We start from the raw sequence: 23,660 nt of genomic DNA, 5'->3' as shown, positions 1-23,660 counted from the left end.
AGTAATCCTGCAGATAGACTTGTTACGACTTTAGGTTGGCAAAACAGAGTGGAACTCACTCAGACTCACTGAAGAAATATTTATTGCACTTTGGACCCACTCCGACTCAGACTCACCAACATTTTTCTGAGCCGAACTCACTCGGGCTCACACTCAAGAAAATTTCCTTAAATTGGACTCACTTGGGCTCAGACTTGCGAAAATATTACTCACCCAAGCTCGAACCACGGCTCGAACTGAGTCTGAGTGGGTCCGAGTGAGTCAAGTCATGAGCGAGTTCACCGACCTATGCTCAGAGCTGAATGACTGTTCTTTCATTTTATCGATGTTTCAAGGATACAATCCCTTTTTTAACAGCCAAAAAAGTTTCTGCACGTCGAGGCTTTTAAACATGTGAGAACAACTCAAACCTTGAAACACAAGTGCCACCGCCACTAAATGAACACTCATGAAGGTCCACCTTTCAAACATACTTTTAATCTCACACTTCTAATGGCGGGAAAAAAAAAAACAGCATGTCAAAACACGCTGAAGGTCACATTGCACAGGGAAAAGAGAAAGTTCATCACTTATCCAGAGATTACAACCTAGAGAAGCCCGCACATTGGACTTCCCTGTGTGCTAACACCGGGACCACACAGATTAATCTGGCAGGCACTTCACATTCCCTTGAGCAACCCCAACACATCCACTCCGCTGTGCTTTAATGGGAATCTCATAAAGAGGCTTTGTGTGTAATGTACAAAAATATACAGTTAAAAATTTGCAGGCAGGCGGGTGACAAGGCAAGGCCCGTCCCCTTCCAAGATGAGTTGCGCAGCCCGTCTTTTCAGAGAAAAACTTTCCGAAAGTGTTAAAACAAGAAACAAGATAGCTGGCTAACAAAGCTTCCCTGTCAGCGATGCCACCTTGCTCACTTTTCCTGCAAAGGTACGCCTTTGCCCCAAACCTAAACTCACAGTGAACCAAACTGCGCCTGAACGCGCATTAGGACGCCACCTGAACTGCAGCGCTGTGCCCTGCATGGGGAAATGTTGACAGATATCAGTCCATGCCACATCTGATGAGATCATGCGGGCAACATTTGCATGACGAAGCAGCACTGATCGATGGCCTGAAAACTTTCTCGCTTTTCCTACGCCCTTTTCCCCGCCGACTTGCGAAAGGAGCACACACAATGCTTTTCGTTATCGCTGCCCTCCTCCTGCGGCCGTCAGCGTCAGCTCGACACTGTCCTCGTTTATTGGCCCTCCCTCTAATTGGTCTCGAGCGTCTGCTGTCCTCGGATGGGTGGCTGGGCGCGAGGCTCGTGGATGCACGTATTCACACACGCACGTGTGAGAAACATCAGTCCGTTGACATCACTTCCGGGCTTGCAGGTGATTTGGAGCATCGGCGAAGGTGTACTTTAGCCGATATGCCTCTGCCACTAGAAGCGTGATTTCTTCGTTGCCCCAGTCGTACGTTGGCAGATTTTGAAGGAGAAGCATAAGGCCCTGAAATGCAAGAGCAAGATGATGGGATTCGATTATTATTCAAGCTGATTGATGAATGCTCGCTACTGCTCTTAAAAGATCACGAAGGGTTCCTGCAACACTTTCCCAGCATAGTCAGGTGACCCTGCCGTTCGGTACTTGAGGCTCTTGACAACATTCAAGCCAAACGTTCGAGCGCAGTACACGGCTTCAAATTCACGATTGCTTTACAAGTCAGCTAGAAATCGTTTTCTCCTCTCTCGACAAATGATGCCATAATGCCAATGTACACGGTCAATGGCTGATTTGAACATCATGAGGAGGGGCATTGTTACTGTGGCTACAGCTGGAAGCTACCAGGTGCCCAGGCACACACATGCAGTAACACTAAAAGTAAGCCATGCATTCAAGCAAAAGGAGAAAAAGTGTGGTGACAAATGAACACACCTTTCAACCCGCTTGTCATTTTCCCTGGTGTTAACTCTCAGCGGGCTCATAGGTATGAAGGAGCAGAGAAAACGCTTGAAGCTTGTGACAAATTCTTGTAACACTGCTGATACTTGACATATTTTCAAAAATTTTGCGGCAATTATTCATGAGGTAATAAGCTGTCTTAGTGAACTCATCCAACGATTACGTGGAAAAGTGTTGCATGGCCTTTTTGAAAAGAATGCTGAAGAGAAACACTAAATCAGGTGAGACTGGCAAAGTTTTCCGGCACACAATCACAATAGGCACACTATGAATTAACACACTCAGTGCAACAATGCCACTGCAACTTTCTCATAGTAGCAGATAACTGGTGTTTGTCTTCTCTTAAGATTACCATTGGTTTTTCAACTATGGGAATGTAATGCACATGGTTAGTGTTAGAGCCTTTCAAAAAAGCAAAAATATTATCTCCGCTCATAATCGTATATTGCCTATTATAAGTCTACAGTTGACTCGTTAATTCAAACTCGAAGAGACCTCTGAATTTTGTTTGAATTATTAAGAAGTTTGAATTATCAGAAGTTCTCAGTTAACTTTGAGTGGGTGACACCACACATTATGATAAGGCATTGATTTTATCACATATGAAAATTAAAATTTAAAAGTCTTTTTAAGCCCCAACTGCAAGCTGTGAACAGAAAGCAGGGGTGTAAAGTTCATTGGCCATTTACTGCTGATAAGATCTTTTAAAGAAATCGTGAATTGCCAAGTGCTTCATTGCTATAGGTACGTGCTTTCGGCACGAAGCTCTCTATACCAGATGAGAAACATCACGGTTTACCATGCGTGTGCTTCGATTCAAACATTTGTTTATTTGCAAAGCCTTCTTCCTTAAAAGCCTCAAGTGCTTATTGTTCATTTTTCGACTGGCACATAAATTTAAATGCACATAAATTTTAAAATAAAAAGGCACATAAATTTTAAAGGCACATAAATTTTAAAATGGTAGTGAGAAAGCAACTGATATTTTCTGGTATGGACCTCCAAAAAGAATGAAGCAACCAAATGATGTAGTTTGAATTAAGAACCTTTTAAATACATTGAAAGAATAAAAGGCCAACCAAAAAATTAAGTTTTGTTTGAAATAACTGAAGTTTGAATTATCAGAGTTTGAATTATCGCAAGCCTGCTGTATATATGTTTTTCATAAAATGGCCTCCCAAAGTTCGGGGGTCGACCTATAATCAGAATCGACCTTTGCGCGAAATCGTAGGGTTGACTAGGAATCACAAAGTCAACTTTTCTGAGGGGTCCAACGGAAGGTCGTCGTCCTTCGATTCACTGCTATTCGACACATCAAATAACATCAGCCGCAGAGACAAAGGAATGGCGAAAACTGCTGTCTCCCAACGCACGAGCGCCGTTTTTGGAACCGGAGATTTTTGCCATCTGCCGCTGCGATCGTAAAACTACAGTACCGCTATGATGGCTAGAGGTCCGAGATACAGCATTTTCTCATGACGCGGTTTCAATGGTACCGCCACCGCATCGACACAACTGTCGGGCAAAATTGGCAACAACACCAGCACTTGCAGTATATGAATATGACAGTGCATTTGGCTCGCGAAGAAACATGGCATGTGTTTATTGCTCGCTGCGACATACGTTTGTCTCGAATAACCCGACATTTATCTCTCACTTGCAAAAAATGTGACATTTATCGTTCACGAAAGACGTGACATGTGTTTCTCACTTTAGTGGACAGAGTGCCCTAACAGCGCTTTTAACTAGACAATACAAAAATTCAGATTTCCCGCAAAGCACCATGGTCGTTCCACAATAAAGCTGGCAGTACCGTGTGAGCTGGCAACACTTAGGTGGCAACTAATGCACATGACCAGTCACATGCGCCGCACGCAAGCGCCCACAAGCATCTTCACGTTTTTTCGAGCTCACGCCTGTTTGTCATTTCAGCTTTTCCCCTCGCCTGCAGACAGTGGTGTAAACAATTTACAAAGCTGCTCAATGAACGTCGAAATGCCATTGCTACACTGGCAACAGTACAGCGCTGCTTTAAGAGCTAAGCGATCCTCCACGCAGAGTTGGAAAGCAACGTTGAAGCAGGGTAAAAGTTCGATGTGTCAGAAAAAGTGCGCGAGGAAATGGAGAAATGAAAGGGTCAAGATCTTCGCGTGCGCTACGACACGTGGTCCCTTTTGCGGACCAAAGTCTGGGCGATACCCTGCCATTTAGGAGGCGGTTTGAGATTTGCTTCACAACCAGAGAAGCAAAAGCCTCAGTCCTAGCTACGGTGATATTGAAGGAAGTACTGTTGCGAAATATATGTGCACCCCGCTAACCGAGTTTAAACTGAGCTCTTTGTGTGAAGTGGCGCAGTGGGTTAATGAAGCCTCGTAAGGACTGCCGACCGATGCGGTCCGCGCGGCTTTCTGCAGGTGCGGCATCAGCATCCCTTTTGACGGTGAGCAGCAGCAGTGGCTCAGGCGACGGCAATAACCGTGACTGCTGCATGCTTCTCTCAGGTGATGAATGTTTCACGATCAAATAAATGTTTCTTTGCATCACTCCCTCTTCTGAAACACTTACTGGTGTGCTATGGCCGCAGCATAAGGTTGTGTTCAGAGTCAACATTTTTTTTGCCTAGAAGGAGTCGCAAGTTGGGGGGGTCATCTTATAATTGAAGTTGACTTATAATCAGCAATATACGGTATTACGAGAGAACCTATTGTGAAGGGCTCTATTTTTTCTACCACCTGGAGTTGTGCAGAATGTGCACCGTTTGCAAAAAATGAAACAGCTCATGGGCACTTTCAGGAATGGTCGAATGAAGAAGTTTATTCAAAACTTTACATAGACCTAGAGAGCTAATTAATTAATGAGGGATTCAGTCAACAAACAAATGCATAGATGAATGAGTGAGTCATATACGTGCACGCACCTGAAAGTCCCTCTCTCGTAGCAGAGCTGGGGACCAGTAGCGCAGGAAGGCGGCGCACACGTAGAGGTGGAAAGTGGAGAAGCCTTCGGGTTCGGCCAGGTACGTGTCCCATAGGCGAATGGTGCAGTGCAACGGCAGCTCCCGCATCAGCAGGTTGTTCATCCACCGAAAGGTGAATTGCAGAAACTCCACACAGTGCTTGGAGAGGTGGTCGTGCAGTGGCGCTGAGAGAGGCACACATCAAAACACAAGTAAGAGGCAACGCTTTGTTCTAGGCATTCCTGTAAAATGAATACGGTGCACTCCTGTTAAATGAAACCTGAAAGGTCCAGAAAAATATTTTTCCTTTAACAGGAATTTCGTTTACTGAGAGATGAATAAGGGGCCAGAATTCAAGTACATTACCAACCATATAACAGCCAGTTCCATTTAAACCGGCTATGCAACACTTATTTAGTATGGTCTGAAAATGCTGCCGATCGGTAGTAAAGGCTCCTGAGAACACCCGAGCGAGATATTATAGCGCTGCATGCGGCCTGGAGTTCACAATAAATTATCAAAGTCAGCTAAAAATTGCTTTCTCTTCTCTCTACGAATGATGGAAGACGATCAAAAATCACACATAGATTGCCGATATATCAGCCATCGGCTGTTTCAACATGGCGCGCTCGGTTGTTATAGAGATCGTCGCGAGAGGCCGTCACTTGTTCAGGCCTGTGAGCGCGATCGCACTGAAAAAGCCGTGTATTCGAAGGCAAAGAAAAAAAGGGCCCAAGGTCACAAGGTGCACGTGACGTCTTTTATTCACCCCTCCCATCCCTACCTGCTTAGCTTCTAGTGCTTTTGTCAGTAAGAGAGAAAAGAGAATGCAATTGCAGCCTGTGACAAATATTTGTAACTCCGCTCGTACTAGACGGATTCTTAAAATTTTTGCGGCGTTGAATTTGTGAAGCAATACACTTTTCAAGTGAATTAATTCCATGGTCACTCAGAAAAATGTTTGAGGGCCCCATTAAGAGCAATTTCATTCACTTTGTTTCGTTTACCTTTGAAGCAAAGAAATGGCACTTGCACAGGCCTTGTTTCAATAAAAAAAAATACTGCCCAGTTTAGTTGGGTGATGACAGATATTTCCATTTGTCTTTATAATATGCTATATATACTACCCAAATTCAATAAAAGAATATTCGGCCAATATCACTTTTTCTTTCAAACATAAAACTTACTAGTCACACAAACCTAATTTTAACTGTATTAAAGGGCCAGTAAACAGGCTCAGACTTTTTTTATGCCCCCATACAAGCTCAGAAATTCGTAGATTAGTCCACAGTAATCACGTTTTCTGAATATTACAGCGCTGCACTCCGCGCAGAGCCTCTATTTCGAAAAACAATTCCCGCGCATCTTTCTTACGCCTGACCAACTCCCTTGCACGCGCAGTGACGTCAACTCGGTGATCAACGACATGACGCAGCACCCAGCTCGCCGATTGGTCTAAATCAGGTGTGAGAAAACAATAGTGAAGTCAACGTCACTTCCTGTTCCCACCCACAGCTACGAAAATGCCCCTTGTTTCTTGGCACTGCGGTGAAAGAACCAGCCTCACAGTTGTGGCGTGCACATGTACACTCCTTGCTCAACTACAGCGCCTGCGCATACGTAAGAACGTGTTTGGCCCTTGACATGAGCAACACAGGTAAAAAGTGTTGCTGTGTCGTCGGCTGCAAATCGAGCGACTGGGCAGCCGAGAAGCATCGGCACCGGGTGCTTCACGATAGGGCCCTGCGCGCTGCATGGTTGAAGCGAATCGGCCATCCAGCGACGTACATTGGGGACCTGATCGTTTGTGGTCGACACTTCACACCTGACGCTTACACGGTTGACCCGCTGCTGGTGCGGCAAACGGTAAACAGCCACACTTCGCAGCAAACGGAAGTGCGTTGCAAGTGATCGAGTTCGCCGATGACGTCAATCGCTGACGTGGTGTCACGTTGCCGAAACAGGCGGAGTCACGACGATGGGCTACGCCTTCCCCTTCATGAAAGGGAGAAGGGGGGCAAGGCTGTGCGAAAATTAAAAAACAGCTTAGACCGTTGTTTTAACCCCCTGTAACTTCCTTAATATAGCATGTATTTGCAAAACTCTTGCAGCAGCATGTTAGCAAAGAAAAACTGTACATATATTTCTTTTTAAAATTTCTGGACCTCAGGGCTGTTTACTGGCCCTTTAAAGAGGTACTGGCACAAAAACTTTGGCCTCACATTATTTTGCTACAGTGTGTTGCTGGGGGCCTGTCAGTCATAAAAAACACGGCATATCATTTGCTTCAGCACGTGTCAGATCATTAACAAGCTCCTCATTGCCAACCAGTCTCGGTTGTGGTTTGAGATAATCCAAAAACCAGGAGCCACTGGATGAACTAACAGCATCCAGCTCGTCAACGCTCAACCACGTCAGCACACAGAACTGTGACGCACCATTGCGTCACATCCATTGCACCACTGAGTCGACGTCAAGAGGGCCTTTCAGACAGGAAACGGGACACCAGTGTAGCCAAACACAAAACTTTCAATGCCTGCGACACATCCATAGACTAGCCCCTAGAGCAATCGAGAAGTAGTCATCAGCTGAGAAACAGTCTGCTAGAGAAAATGCGGCAAAATGAAAATTGGTGCTAAGGCATCATCATAACTTGTATTGACTGCAGTGTAATGACATGGTGTAAGTAGAGTCACCGTGGAGCACGGAGTAAGATAAGAGAGGAGTGCTGATTCCAACGCCGCCCCACAGTTTCGCGCAGGACACATCGTGCCTGCAGTGGTCTCACTCATTCCTTTGCTCACCTCCTTCGCTCCTCTTCCTGCTTTCGCAATGCTTCCTCCTCTCTCGGCACGTATCACAATGCGTAGTGCCATCTGTACAGCTGTGATATTGAGCACATGCACGAACTGGCAGAAACCTGCAGCGGCCGGGAGCGGCGAGCGTGGCGCGTGTCGTGTGCTACAAAACTGTTTGCTTGGCTGATTCAGTATGAAAACCAAACGAAACGTATGTAGTATGCATACTCATAATGAAATGCGAAATAAAAACATCGTACCGCTTTTTTTAAACATATGCGAAACACTCTTACTGATCTTTAGACAAAGCAGCCAAAAAATTTTGCTGAAAAAGAACAGCAGAGCAGACGTACGCTTGTTTTCCACGCCTAGACGCCTGAGCGGCAGTCTTGGCCAAACATTTTAGTCTTAAATGTCTTGAATGTGCTTATTCATGCTCGAAGAGACAAGATATCTTCGTATTTGTGTTTGAAGACTCTGGGTAACCGGACAGAGCGCAATGAAGTGTTTCGTTCCCGGCTGCAAGTCTGGTTGTGGCAAAGGGTGGGAGATGATTTCGCTCTTCGCGGCCTCATGTGATTCGCTGCTACTGCATCAGTGGCATTAAAAAGCACCCATGAGTATGCGACCCCTGAAATCGAAGGACAAAATATGTACTCGACGCTTCGAGAAGCACCTCATGTTTGATAGGTACTTCAGCGAACACAAAGATAATGTTCTACTAGATGTAAAGAAAGTGCCTTGACTTCGAAAAGGAGCAATTCGTTCCATCTTTGGGGTAAGCGTGGCTCAACTCAATGACGCTAAATATCAGGAGGAACCAACATACACCGGCGCTGATGAGCGAAAGGACATCAATTTGTCTACAACCGCATACAGAGTGGGCGCGTTTCTTTGCCCAGATAACGAAAATTCTCAACCCTGCCTACGAGAGGACTCCTTCGTTGGCCGCCTGGCAAGGATCTAAGACAACAGCTTGAGTGCGCCTTCCAACGAATAATGTGCGGCAGAAAGTGGTGCAAGCAGCTCTACTGCTATAAGCGACAACAGAGACCCTCTGTGCCCCAATCGAAGCTCACTTTTGGCAATGTTACCTCATGTACTAAGTTTACATATTTATGTTTATGTACGTTGTAGTGGCATTGTATAGTTCTGTGTAGTGCACGTTAAAGACGTCAGGCATTTGGCCTGTTTCGAATAAAAGTAGTATAACGATACATTTGGGTGATTTCTTCTCATACCATCGATCCGCAAACTGCGATAGTCGCGCTCGTTACATGAAAGAATTGGTAGCAGAGGTAATGCATTTGCGATGCGGACAACAAAACGGATAGGCGAGCAGACCCATGAATACGGCCAAGCGCGCGTCCGTGCCGTTGGCAACGACGAATGGAGCCCCCGCCCCCGGCTCTGCTCGAGGCATGCTCGCCTCCGCCACATTCCTCCATTCGTAGCACCACCTGGCAGACAAACTGCGAAGCATGAAGCGGCGTTGCAAGATGTGTCCCTTCTGGACGAGCGGAGTCAGCGCTCCTCTCTTATCTTACTCCGTGCCGTAGTCACCTTTGAGGGTGTCAATATTGTGAAATGCCGCGTATAGTGCTTAACTGCGCATGAAAACTTCAAAATGCATGTAAAATAACTTCCAAGCTCTAGCAGCTGTTGATATTTTGCAGGTGATAAATGCATGTTCACGGGAATCGATCCCACAGGCTATCTTGACTACAAAACTTTTTTGTGTCCGTACTTCTTTAATAAGAAGGCCTAGGCAAATCTCGTGTAATTCCACGACATTCATTCATTCACTCATTCATTCACTGTTTATTCATCAAAAAAAAGAAAAGACTCTATTTAAGGGGACTGAAGGCAGATTACCTCTTCCTGACTAAGGTCCCTACACCCATACATTTGTTCAGATGCAGTGGAACAAAAAGATACATATTTCCTTTTTCTAATTTTTTGGGGGGAGGATGAGCCATAAAAATGAAATTCAGAAAGTATAACATATGTCGAAACACACACTTTAAAATACATCACAATGAGTTGTTGTGGCAGATCTGAGGTGGTGGTGTCACCCGTATTCTCTCAAACGGTTGAACCCCTTTACAAGAGAGGCACTTCAGGGAGCCCTTCTTGTCCCTCACATGAGTTGTCTCTTACGAGCACGGTACCATGTTCTCATCAATCACTGCTTCGATGTCGGCACATTGGTATCGCTTATACCCAATTGTCTCTTACATCAGTGTCTCTCATAAAGGGGTTCAGTGGTAGTGAATTTTATGGCTTCAGAAAGTTTTCCTCGCAGCAAGAGCGCTGCTTTTGCTACTGCAAAAAGCTAGTTTGCTTAAACAAAAGAAATCCTTTTTCTTTTTAGTGTCACTTTTACAGTAAAGCAAAACCTCACATCTGCATTAACTTTTTCTCTATGCTTGTGCTAACATTCGAACGCTTCAAATATTAGAACAAACATTAGAGTATTCAGGTTCAATTCAATTCAAATTTAAATAACTGAAAATTTCAAAGTATTCAAAATGAACGAAAAGGTAATTATTAGTCTGCATGCAATTGCCTGTAAAGGTGGCTTCACTTAGTAGAGGAGTGCTACACCACAAAAACGCCTATTCGAAAAAAAAAAAAATCTGTACGGCCAGCAAGCCCCACTTCAAGGTTAAATGAATATATTACCCTCACATCAATTCATCCTTTTTTGAAGTTTAAAAGCTTGTTATAGCAGCTTATATGCTCCCCCCCCCCCTCCCTCAGCACAGTAAATTTTAAAACGTACCATATTTTACAGTTCATCACTTGCATACTAACTGTGATATTAGGCGTCGCTACCGACTATAGTGCTGTGCAATGGCACGCACTCAGCGGCCACCGACCGCAAGGAGGAAAAGAAGATGGAATAAACAGGATGTCTGCGCTTACGCTATGATGTTATGTACAATGTAATACTAACAAATGTCAAATCCTGCTACTATTCAAGGCTGTTTCCACTTCCTTATAACCCAAGAAATTGTGTTTGCACAGGCCTTATTTTAATATATTTTTTTTTAATGCGGTGCAGGTGAGCTGTTTATGAGAAATATGTCCATTTTTCTTCATATGTAATATATACTATTCAAATTTGATTTGGCTAACATTACCATTCACTTCGAATGCACTTAAAGCCTAACAATCCCTATTTGCACAAGCCTAATTTTCTCATAGAGTGCCAATCAGGAGAGTAATCCCTACTCACTGTCGATGCGCTGTATGAGCTCCTTGAGGGTGTTCACTTTGCTCTGGATGCCAGGCTGGGCAAAGGTGTAGTTGTCCTGGATGCCGTCCAGCAGCTTGCTCATGCACCAGAAGCTGTCTGCCTCGATGTCCTGCAGCACCGACTGCTCCAAGCGGTCCACCGAGAACGTTTCCACTTCTGCCTCTGCAGCACCGACACCACACCCGAAAAGCACGAGTACGAGGATGACTCTGTCACCCAAGTATTCCGAGCCCAACTCCTTCTCGAGCAAGACCCACATGACAGTCAAATTCATCACCTTTATAAGAGATATACACCGGGAAGCAATTCTCGTCCTTTACACGAGGTGTCCCTTATAAGCAGGGTACCACATATGCATTTCCTTATCAGCAGTTAGTTCAATCTAGGCACACTAGCCTCTCTTATATCAATTTGTCGCTTACATCAGTGTGTCTTACTAAGGGGTTCGAATGTATAGTATTTGAGAGGCCACAAAAAGATAATGCGTAGCAGTTGCCCCTAGCAAGCCGAGAATGAGTAAGTGTAAAAAGAAGGAAACAAAAAGGCAGTTTATGGTACACACAGAAGCGGGAGATAGCTGGAATATCAGTTCCAGAGAACAAGATGGCTACGGTGCGATGAGATTGTCACATGCAACACCAAGTGCCAAGATAGTTCGCAGATGAGAAAGTAGAAATACTGGAGACGTGCTGGCAAAGTGTGTGCTCTTCCATCAGGAAGAGTGGATGATGACTCGGGTGAGGACAACTGGTAATTCCAGCGACTGTATTTATAGTATTAAATTTTTGTTGTGGAATATGCTCGCACGTATGAGACCCCCCCTTTTTACGTGCAGTAATAATAAATAAATCTCCATTAAGATAAGCATGCATCAGAGTGAGTTTTAACCACCTTAAGGTTGTGACATTTGCTGTGTTAAATTATTTGAACTATAGATCCTATGAACGTATAAGTAAAATCAAATGATTTGACTATCAAATGATTATGGTTGGTTGGTATGTGGGGTTTAACGTCCCAAAACCACCATATGATTATGAGAGATGCCTTAGTGGAAGGCTCCGGAAATTTCCACCACCTGGGGTTCTTTAACGTGCACCCAAATCTGAGCACACGGGCCTACAACATTTCCACCTCCATCGGAAATGCAGCCGCCGCAGCCAGGATATCAAATGATTATGAACGTATGACTCAATTGAAATGATTCAAAACCTGAATCTATTCACGCACCCCTATTTAGGTACAGTAGAACTGCGATTATATGTCCCCCAGTTTCACAGCGACCCGCTCTTTACGACGAATAGGCTTGGTTTCGGGAAAAATTCCCGTTGAAAGAATGTATTAAAAACCTTGGTTATACGGCACAGTTTTAGGCCAACCCACATTTTATGACGACTTTCTGATACCTTCAGAAAAAAAAAATTGGCAGATCCCACGTAGAGTGGGAATAAATTTTATGCGAAGCACGAATGAGAAATGTTGATATGTCACTTTAAGATCAGCACAACGTTACGAGGGGGAGGTAAACGATGCTGTACATGACCTCCGTGTCATGATTATCATGTTCGAATGTGTCGTTTACCTTCGTCATCTATTAACGTCACGTGATACCAAATTTAGTATATGTGGACCTATGGCGAGCCGGCGGCGAGCACACTATGAGCGTGGTATGTTGTCATGGTCTTACATGACCCACGTGTCAGGATTATCATGTTTGCATCAGTCATATATTTCGTCATTCATTGACGTCACGTAACACCAAATTTGGTGTATGTGGAGCTAGTAAAACGGCCCAATGTATTCCAATGTAGCGTTGACGCATGTGCACGCTGGGCACAGCGCCGCTACGTTGAAAACGCGAGCACTCTATAGTCTGATGCCATGCGCGACCAGCGTCCATCGGCGCGGCTCGACGGCAACCGGCGCGAAATGCTGCATTTCGCGCCGATGCGTTACCCAGACGTCATTGAGTCTTCCTCTTTTTGTGATAGAGGGATGCTGGACGCGCTGAAACGCGCATGCGTCAAAGCAACGCAGCGCAGCACGCACCTGCGAGTATATGACAGGACCGGCGCTTGCGTGACCCGATGAAATGAACGCCGGCGAGCACGCGCATCATGTCACGTTGAAATGTATTGGCGACTTGACTGTGGCATGTAGTCATGTTATCATATGACACGCGTCTCATGATTATCATGTTTAGACCAGTCACATACCTTCGTCATCCATTGGAGTCACGTAATACCAAATGTGGCATATGTGTAGCTAGCGAAAGAGCCGCAAGCGCATCATCAGTGCGGCATGTTGTTACATGACATGCATGTCGTGACAATCATGTTTGAATGTGCCATTTACCTATGTCCTGCATTCGCGTACCGAGTCTGGTACATGTGAAGCTAGCCAAACGGCCACGAGCGCATCATGAGCATAGCATGTAGTTGTGTTGTTACATGAGAGGCATCTCATATTTATGATGTTTTGTTTGTACCAGGTCATACCTTCGTCATCCATTCACGTCCCATAATACCAAAATCTGGTATAAGTGAAGCTAATGAAACGGCTGCCAGCGCATCATGAGCGTGGCAGGTAGTCATGTTCTTACATGACATGCATTTCATGATTATCATGTTTGCACCAGTCACATATCTTTGTCATCCATTCACGTACTGTAATACCAAATTTGGTATATGTGATGCTGGCGAAACGGCCGCAAGCGCATCATGAGCGTGGCATGTAGTCATGTTCTTATATGACACCCATGTCATGATTTTGATATTAGGGTCTGTGGCATGTGTTCCCCATGAAATCATGCCATACCGTACCAGTTTTGCAACATACCATGTGAATGAAACCACTGCAAGAGCTGTAGGACCATTAAATGTAAATCATGACATTCATGACTTACGTATCATGATTTTCATGTTATGACTAGTCAAATATGTTCTTTATACAGTCATGTTATGCTATGACAAGTTTGGTATTGATACCTTCATCCTAACGGCCAGGAGAGCTATAAGTCGTAGGCGGCTAAATAGATAGACACGCTAAAAGTCGCCTAAGTTCGCTAATAAATGCTTCGCATTTAAAAAAAGCACCACTTACTTGGATCGAACATCGTCCAAATATTCACGAATGCAAAATATGAACTTGTGTTCCCCCATGTTGACATTTAGAAAAATAGAGAGACAGGATGTCTTCTTAAAATAGAAAATTTGTTCTCCTGGAAGTTGATGCCCTTCTACATATGCCTTGATCTCATGTGCAGGTATTTGGGGTTGTTACCTAGTCAAGCTCTATCCACACAGAATAGGTTCAGCCAGCCGAAAAGCTGATATTTTCTCGTTTTTGACCCGAGGAAACTTTTCCTGGACTCCACACAGCTGATATCCTGCCTTTGTTACACTTGCAGTCACAGGCTTGCGCAAGCATTAGGGCACGATGCAGCTGTTTTCACCGTGCAAAATAACTTTCACTTCATGTCAACATTCATATATGCGGGAGATCGCTATAGTTGCACTTTACAAGCCAACAAATTGCAACGTACACAGCTCAGTCATGATCGAAGGCATTCTAGGCAAACTTGTGGTCAGTTGCCATTATGTGATAGCGATGACACTGTGTCGACTCTTGTGACGGGAGGCTACTGACAATGCGGGTTCGGTTTCGTTTTCACGCGCAGGCAATTTTCGGACTCTGTTCATTGGTAGAAAGACGAGTGTTAAATTTGATTTCTTCAAAATTGAAAACAAAGACTTACTGCACCTCTTCCAACTTAGTAATGCTGCCATTAGCTGCTACCAATAAGAATATTAGAGTCACAATAGAGTCACAAGGTTGTGTCACGGGCTTATTCAGGCGGTCTGTACCCGTTTATTGGCAAAGTTGAGTGTCACTGCCTATAATCTTAGTTTTACGATTATACGATGCGTGGATTATATGACAGTTTTGCGTGATCCCCTGAAAGTCGTATAATCGTTTTTCCGCTGTAGTAAGGTCAACATGTAAAAAAGTGCTTAGAAAGATTGCTAGAGTGCTAATATCCGAGCTGATCTGTCAAATGCCGAGAAAAGTAGCTGCTTTGATCAGCCACACAGCGAAAATAAATTTGCACAATATTCATTATACCTGAGGTTATTTGCAAAACACCAAGAAAAGTAGCTGCTTTGATTAGCCACACAGTAAAATCAAGATATGTATACTAATTACTATACAGAAAATTTCCAAGGAACTATAGCAACAGTCATCTCCAGCATTTAAGTAACCTAATCAAATAAACATTAACCTAATGTTACAAATGTCAAAATGGTAAATGTTTCACAAGAACAACTTTTCCTTTTTTGGTATGCTTACTCAGCAATGGTTCAACATAACAACTTTGTGCTGGAGCTATTTGTAATATGCAGGCTTACACCCCACTGAATAGCAATGGCAGGACCAGCATTACTAAAGTGGCTGCCCTTCCAAATTTGTGCCAGACCCACTGGCCTTGGCGAATGTACGAAACCCCCAAATGTGGATGCCAATGACCTGCGCGTGTTGTGTTTGTACTTCGAGAATTCACGATGTAAAGTTATGGGGATGATTTTCTCAATGTTTAACAAACTCATTCTTTCCTCTTAATCGTAGAGTTTCGTTAAGTCTGTCATTTTTTAGTAGCAATGGGAAAAGCATTAGTTTGATGCAACAACACCCCATACACTTGTCACTTTTCAAAGTGTTGTGCGATTAACTTTTGTAATTCCGTGCCACAGCGCCCTTGCCTCTAATCACGATTCATACTGTCATGGATGACAAGAGAAATAGTAAAAGAAGAAGAAAACAAGTAGATGAAATGTGAACATGACGGGGAAATCAAAGACAAAAAAGAAACTAGAGGTGCACGCAGGGATGAAATCTTGGAGGGCTGGTTCAAAGAACATGATGGCCTGATGGCGGAGCTTCAGAGGGAACAGTGGAGATTACGCAGTCTGGGTCCTGCCCCAGGGCTTTAAAAGACAAACGAGAGCCTGCCCAAGTACCAGACTAAGTGAGCTGCTGACCACTTGCTTCAATTTTACAGCTTCAAATTTCAAGTTCATCTAGCTGCCAAGACACGTCAACGTTAGCACTGCCAAGTGTGGACAAACTAAGGCTGGCTGCCACCCGTCCATCCCGCCAAGCAATCACAGACCAGATTAGGCTCGGCATGCGCAAGGAGTGCCAGCTGGCACATGCTTCATTGTGCCAAAGTTGGATGATGCCAAAAAACCTCGCCTCATATGCAAAGCGCCTTACGACATCAGACACCAGCGCCAACACAGCGAACAAACCAGAGCCTCGTGACAGTGTCCCAACTACAAACGTAAGCAAACAGTGGTTTCACAAGTATGGTAAGTGACACGGTGTGGGAAACGCATGCACTTTCGCTAGACTACATATGTATTCGTTATTTACTAATTGTTTGGTCAGGCCTATTTGTGTTTCTGCTACTATACTTATCTATTTTTGCATAGAATGAAGGTTGTGTTTTTGTCGCAGCTTTTTATGTTTGCGCGTTCATTTTGCCGACTCAAGCGAAACGTGCCAGGTGCTTACATACAACAAAACATTGGACAACTGTTATTGGCTAATGATTTTCCAACAGTGCTCATATGGACGTTAAGTTCAACAGAGTCCAAATTATTTGCTGTAGTTTAGGAGCCCTTTAAGCCTGCCTCGCGAATCCTGTAAAAAAATATATAAGAAAAGAAGGAAAGTTCCTACGTCACACAGTTTCTTTACAACCCCAGTGACTTCAGTAAAGTGAATATAAAATTTATTTCTTTTTTGTTGCTGCGTAGCTGTTTCCAAAGCTAGGGTACTACCTCACAGTCCACGGAATCTCTCACATCAGGCAGAAACTGATAGCGCATGGCTGGGCGTTCGTGCTTCGCAGAGCAGCAAGCCCAGTCAGTAAGCACTCAAGTTTGGCTAGGTTCGTTTTGGCGTTGCGTAAGCTGTTGCCAAACTGCCGCCAGATTTGGCAGAGAAATTTGCCCCTGCAGTTGTAACTTCCCCGTGAGGGCTTTGTGTCGTCCGCGGTGCATTTCGCGAGTGCATGAGTGACGTTAGTCATTTTAATTAGCGGAATGAATGTAAAACGCGAGTTGCAAAAATTGAGGCGCGTTCTCTTGCTGTTTGCCCCGCTGTGCAATTAAGAGATTCACCCTATGCATTTTAATAGTGTGCTCTTTCGAGTTGAGGGAGAATAACATTCATTAATAGGAATTTTGGTCGTTTGTGCTTATTGTGGGTGGGGCCTTGCAGGCGACGGTGGCTCGTCGGGCGGTGTCCCATTCACAAGTAGGAACGAGTTGCGCTTAATTCACTAAGGCGATAAATCAGCCTTCCAGGCGTATATAGCTGTAGCATATTCGACGTACCCCAATCAGCCAGCCTTAATTGGCATATTCATATTTCATGTGTACACGGGTTCAAAGAATATGTCTTGCGATGACACTGCTAAGGGAAGCGTAGCATCTCCGACGTCGCGCATGGTCGACGCGGCACCATCAGCTGTGCAGAGAGTCCGCTTTTGCCGACACGAGTTCGGCCTATATTGAAACGCGGCACACGCACTCGCGAAATGCACGGCGGACGACACGTCATTGATTGCCTAACTTTGAAACACGATCTCTTAATTGCACAGCTGCACACACAGCAAGAGAACGTGCCCCGACTTCGGCACCGTGCATTTTACATTCATTTTGTCAATTAAAACGGCCAACGTCGCTCACGCACACGCGAAATGCACCGCGGATGACACAAAGCCCTCAAGGGGAAGTCACAACTACAGGAGCCAATTTCTCTGCCAAATCTGGTGGCTGTCTGGCAACAACCCCTCTAATGTCTGGCAACTGAGATATGCATTGCCAAGCAAAACCTTGCCCAAAGTTTAGGGGTTTTGACTTCAAGTACTGCAGAAGCAAATAAGAATTTGACTCACCTTTAGGCACATGTTCTTGAAGAAAGACCACAAAAAAGGGGGTGACGAGGTCGTTCATGCCTTGGACATAACCACTGGCTGGATGTCGAATGGCCCATATGTACAAGATCCTCTCAAATATCTGCCAGGGCAAACAGCATGACAAGCCTCACTTTGGAAAGAAGTTTATCATGTGGGAAAAAGAAGAATAGTATGTGCTACTATGATACTCGACACAATATTTTTTTTTACAGAGACATTAACATGGGGGACAACAAACCACAAGCACATCCTTCAACTGAAATGGGTGCATAGCTATTGACAGCCGTAACTATAAATAACACGTTTCAAAAACAAACGTGTATATTGTACATCATGTCGTTTGACAGCAGCATGCCAAAATGCAGGGTGATGACTTCATGTGTGTGAGCGCACTTTCCAAAAAAGGAATAAGGTACATACTGTAAAAACTCTCATATAGCCCGGGGTTTTTTTTCTAAATTTTACTATGCAAAATTTCTGTCTCGGACTATGTGCGTATCCCAAGAATTTTCGACCCGAATTCGTAGTTTTGGTTTCAGCAATACGGGCAGGTGTGGACGCTTCTGCAGTAAGTAGCGTTGTAGCGCTAGTGACGTTAGTCATACAGGCGTGCAACAGTGGCCATTGCAACCACCTGACGCACGTAAAAGCGACCCCGATTTTACATCTGTGACTTTATGCCATGCCAGCTCCGCAAAGGCAGTATTCGGCTGCCTTTAAAAGAAAGGCTATCTTAGCTCCTGAAACCATCGGTAACTGTGCTGCGGGGCAAGTTTGGTGCGGATGAGTGGTGCATTCGCAGCTGGAGGAAGCAGAAAGAAGCCGTCTTTGTATGCTGCAGCCAGCAAAGAAACTTTTGTGGGCCGAAACATGGAACTTTTCCAGACGAACAAGAACTGGCAAACTTTGTTCCGGAGCACAGACGCACATCCCTCTATCAAATGGAGCTGCTGCAAGCAAAGGCAAAGGAGATCGTGCGAGATCAATGCATTGAACACGTAGTCTTTAAGGCGAGCAAACATTGGGTGTCCCGTTTCATGCACCGCGCTGGATTCTCCCTACGTTGACGAATGTCGATATCACAGAAGCTAATAAAAAACTACGGAGAGCTGCTAGTAGACTTTCAGAAGCACGTGATTTTCTTGCGAAGGCAGTCTCATTTCAGCTGGGCCAGATCAAAAACACGGATCAGATGCCTGTGTGTCTCGATAGGCCCTCAGCTCTGACAGTTCACGAAAAAGCCTCGAGGCAAGTTACCATGCAATCAACTGGTAATGAGAAAACGTGGGTGACTGTAATGCTGGCCTGCACGGCAGGATGGGTGCAAGCTGTCAGCCTACAAAAAGACGCTGCCAAAGGGGAAGAAGTTCCCAAGAAATGTCGTCGTCCACTGCCAGGACAAGGGGTGGATGGATGAATCGCTCATACTTGACTAAATCAAGTCCATAGGTGTCAACCGCCCGGAGCACTGCTAGGGCTCCCATTGATGCTTGTGCTTGACACATTTTGTTGTCATCTGGCGGTCCCCGTGAAGCGATTGCTGCTAGACTCCCGCACTGAGCTCGTTGTTATCCCGGGAGGGATGACAGTCTTGCTGCAGGCGCTTAATGTGTGGCACAATAAGCCATTTAGGGACAATATCAAGCGCCTGTACAGTTAAGCCTGTTTATAATGAACCTCTATATAACAAATTTTTCTATATACGTAACCAAGTTTCTTTATTTCCTGCCGTAACTCCATAGAAGCACATGTATTAGCAACCTCTAGGTAACAAAGCAACAGCAGAGACATCCTTGATATAAAAATTTTTGTCACCGACAGTATAGCAATTTCGACTAAGATTTTGTCATTTTGGTACGAGCATGCATGTTTTGCGGTTGCCCTGCCGCTGACAAAGCGCGAAGTGGCAGAAGCGCGCATGGTGCGCTCCTGGTCCTGGCGACTCCCAGGAGAGAGAGAGAGAGCACTCATTATTACGCACAGGTGTGCGCGAGGCGGGCAGGTGGGCCTGTGTCCCATGAGCTGGCGTTGCCGCCGTTCTTGCCGCCGGGGGCACATGAGCAGATGTGCCCTCCTTACAGACTTTAGTCAAATGCTTTGCAGGTGTTTCTTCCCTGCAGAATGGCAGTGAGGAAAAAAAGTAAAAAGAAATAGAAGGCGACATGAAGTGATCAGCTTTCACACCACAACCTTTACTCTCTCCAGCCCTCTCCAGCTACAACCACCTGTTATCAATCAAATAAACACTAGAAGCAATGATCACGGCGTTTAGTCTAACAGAATTGCTCCTCAACTCGTCGACGTCACAATGTGCCACAAAAGGTCTTACGTCTTTTCAGTAACAGCAAGACCGGTCGATCAAATATTACAACATCCGCGTGATTGTGGCGATGTCTTCATGGCAAAGAATCAGAAAACAGCACAGGCGAGGTGGTGGCCGATGATGAACATGCTATTGTGTATTACCACCAACAAGCTTATCACAATCCTTGCAAGCTATCTGCTCAGCTGCACGTGTGGCACAACCTGCGCGGATGGACAGCGAAACAAGAGCGTTCTCTGCCGTTAGCAGGTTTGCCGGCACCGTGTCATCCGAGACCATTATGTAATGCGTGTTGCTTTGTAGAAGCAAAAGTAGCTTGCTAGCGTTGAAGGGCGAGGGCTCCTAGAAATCTCAATACACCGACAACGAGCATATACTGCATGTTTCAATAAGTAACAACCAAACGTACCATGCCTCATCGTACAGAACCGTTGGACAATCGCAAAGATGAAGAGCGCACATTACTTGCAAAATGCTTGCGTTAAAACAAGCTACTCGCTTCACCCATGTACGGTACACAGTGCAGCAGGCATGAAGAACACACAATTGCGTGCACGTGGAATACAGTCGAGCCCGACGATATCGAACCCGTTTATATCAAATTATCCCGTATATCGACCAATTCCTAAACACGGTAAGTTTACATTGAGAATATATAGCAAAAGTTACTGTTTTATCGAACGAAAATAGCAACGACAACTGATATATCAAACTCCATGTGGGTCAAAAGTGCCCCAGCAAGTTAGCTTTCCCTCGCGGTGGCGAGGAAAACTGCCGGCGCCACCCTAGAAAAAGTTGGTTAGACCCGGTTGTGCGCGGGCGAACACCCTCCTCCAAGAAATTATCCTGGCCCGCTCACAGCGCTTACAGCCAATCAGAGGCCGTTGTGCTTTCTTCGAGACGCAAAGGCGGTAGAAGTGAGCGCCATTTTTTTTTTCTTTATGCTTGTGTGCCTGCTGCTGCCGATTCAGCGTGGTCTGTGGTGTTGCCTGTTGGTGCTCTGTGAACTGTATTGGCACGCTGTCATCATGGCTTGCGCAACGAGGCAAAATTTGTCGTTCGCTGCGAAACTCGAAATCATCAATCGGGTTCAGCGCGGTAAAAAAAAGTCCGACGTCGCCGCCGCGTACAAAATTCCAAGGAGCACCTTGAGTACTATACTGAAGAACAAGGCAGACATCAGGGCCAAGTCGGACAAAAGGCCAGGTTCCCGTGGCGCTCGACGTGTGCGTGCTGCTGTGTACAAAGATGTTGAAGCGGCCGTTTACAAGTGGTTTGTGGACGTTCGGTCGCGAAACATCCCGGTGTCTGGCCCTATGATCGAGCAGAAAGCCAAGGACCTTGCTTTTCTGCTTGGCAGGAATGATTTCCAAGCCGGTTCAGGCTGGCTTCAGCGGTTCAAAGAACAGCACGACATCATTGGCAAAGCTGTTACAGGTGAAAGCAGAGCGGCGGACCTGGACAGAGTAGAAAAATGGCTCGAGAAAAACTGGCGAGATATGGCAGCAAGAAATAGAGCCCAAGATATCTTCAATGCGGATGAAACCGCTCTATTTTGGCAAATGTTGCCAAACAAGACACTTGCGTGTCGTGGCGCCAAGACAAGCGGCGGCAAGGCCCACAAAGCTCGTGTGTCCGTGCTGTTGGCAGCAAATTTAGACGGATCGAAAAAGCTTCGACCTCTGGTTATCGGGAAAAGCACGGCGCCGCGGTGTTTTCAAAATGGGCAGTCGCTTACAGTTATCTACCGAGCAAACTCAAAAGCGTGAATGAACGGGGAGCTTTTCAGCAGATGGCTATCGTCATGGAATAATGATTTGGTAGGCGAAAATCGCAAGGTGTGCCTGCTCGTGGACAATTGTTTATCGCACGACTGCAGTACGACCTTCAGCAACATCGAGCTGCGTTTTTTGCCCCCAAACACTACGTGTGTACTGCGACCACTGGATCAAAGCGTTATACGCGCAACGAAAGCCGGCTATCAGAAGCGCCTGGTGGAGAGGCTGCTGCAGAACCTTCGTGTCAGCAGGGAGCTTAAGGGGAGATGCGAGTCGAAAAATCGCGTTTTTAGCGAAATTTCTCGTATTTCTCATTTTTATTGCATTGTAATCTTCAAACCTTCTTCTTTCATCTGTGAAAATTTCAAAACTAAATTCGAACCGCAAAATGCAAAAAAAAATGTGTATGAAGGCATCGCGGTGGCTGAAAATTTCGTGAATTTGCGCCGATATTGGCCATCTTTGACTGCGCGCTGCTCCCCGTCGCAGTGCCACCCGCCATCGCGATCGGTTGGGAAAGTTGCGTCCGGCCTTCTTCTTACAGCTCCGACGACCGCCAGTTTCGTACGTGGGCAAAAAAAAAATTAAAAACGAGGCCTTTTTATCACGTGGTTTGAACGGTTTGAAACGCGCGGCACCCTAAGCCGCATCGCCATTGGCTACCGAGTCATTGTCAGCTGTGTTGGTGGCGGCCATCGGCATTTGGTCCGTCTGCTTTTCTGCGCGTCTACGCATATTTCTGCGATGACAAGCCCGAAAAAGTGCAACGTGGGACCGCAGAAGTTTCGAACGAAGCACAAGTTCAAGGGAAGGCGGCGTAAAGCGCCCCGAACGACGGCGACGAACGAGAACGCGCCTACGTGTGCTAGGCCTGACGGCGGCATCGACGAGTGCGCGAGCGACAGTGGCTGCGATGAAGGGACAGACGCTGCACTTTCTTTCGTCAGTGCTTCGGAAAAGAAGCTCGGCTTCTTCGAAAAAGACGAAAGACAGCGCGATGAGGTTTGTGCAACGACAGTTTTGTGCGACACCCTCTTGCTGACGGCACTTGTGGCAGGTGCGGCATGCCCTGCTTGCGGTATTCAAAAACTTGCCGTTCGGGAGCCGGCAGAAAAGCGCAAGGGACTTTCGTCGCTCCTCGAACTTCATTGCGAAAACAGCGAATTCTCAGCGACTGTTCTTCTGTGCTCCTATACGTCACTGCGTGTTACGGCGGACGGCAGCAGCCGAGTGAGCCAACGGTACGACAGTGGGAGCTCCCGAGATAGTTTTGCTGTAAATGTGAAGGCGGTGGTGGCTGCACGCGCTGTCGGCATTGGGCATGAGCAATTGTCGAGATTTTGCTCCATTATTGGACTCCCAAAGCCAATGCACCACCGAGAATTTTTTTTCGACAGCAAAGAAGGTGCACACCGCTGCCATGGCAGCTGTGAGTGAAAACTTGCGCCGATCCAGAGAGTTGACGAAAGAAGTAGCAGGCAAAACTGATGTGGCTGTTATGTTCGACGGCACTTCGCAGAAGAGGGGCTACAAAAGCCACAACGGGATTGGCGCAGTTATCTCTTTAGATACTGGCCTCTGCTTAGACTTCGAGGTCATATCAAATTACTGC

The 23,660-nt window shown here is 45.7% G+C and overlaps 1 protein-coding gene across 3 annotated transcripts in view; it reads right to left on the bottom strand.

The window, feature by feature from the left end:
- Window positions 1–1,181: 1,181 nt before the first annotated feature.
- The window catches only part of Tbc1d22 (TBC1 domain family member 22), a 41,803-nt gene continuing 19,324 nt past the window's right edge, over window positions 1,182–23,660 (bottom strand). For all 3 annotated transcript variants that reach the window (XM_037425281.2, XM_037425283.2, XM_037425282.2), the window contains exons 9-12: window positions 17,927–18,047; window positions 10,945–11,127; window positions 4,867–5,090; window positions 1,182–1,496 (exon numbers count right to left, since the gene is read on the bottom strand). In XM_037425281.2, coding sequence (XP_037281178.1) covers window positions 1,362–1,496; window positions 4,867–5,090; window positions 10,945–11,127; window positions 17,927–18,047 — 663 coding nt within the window. In that variant the 3' untranslated portion in view covers window positions 1,182–1,361. The remainder of the gene's footprint in view (window positions 1,497–4,866; window positions 5,091–10,944; window positions 11,128–17,926; window positions 18,048–23,660) is intronic.

The sequence above is a fragment of the Rhipicephalus microplus genome, chromosome 5 (assembly GCF_043290135.1).
Source record: "Rhipicephalus microplus isolate Deutch F79 chromosome 5, USDA_Rmic, whole genome shotgun sequence".
Taxonomy (NCBI): Eukaryota; Metazoa; Arthropoda; class Arachnida; order Ixodida; family Ixodidae; genus Rhipicephalus; species Rhipicephalus microplus.
This window is presented reverse-complemented; position numbering and strand designations above follow the sequence as displayed.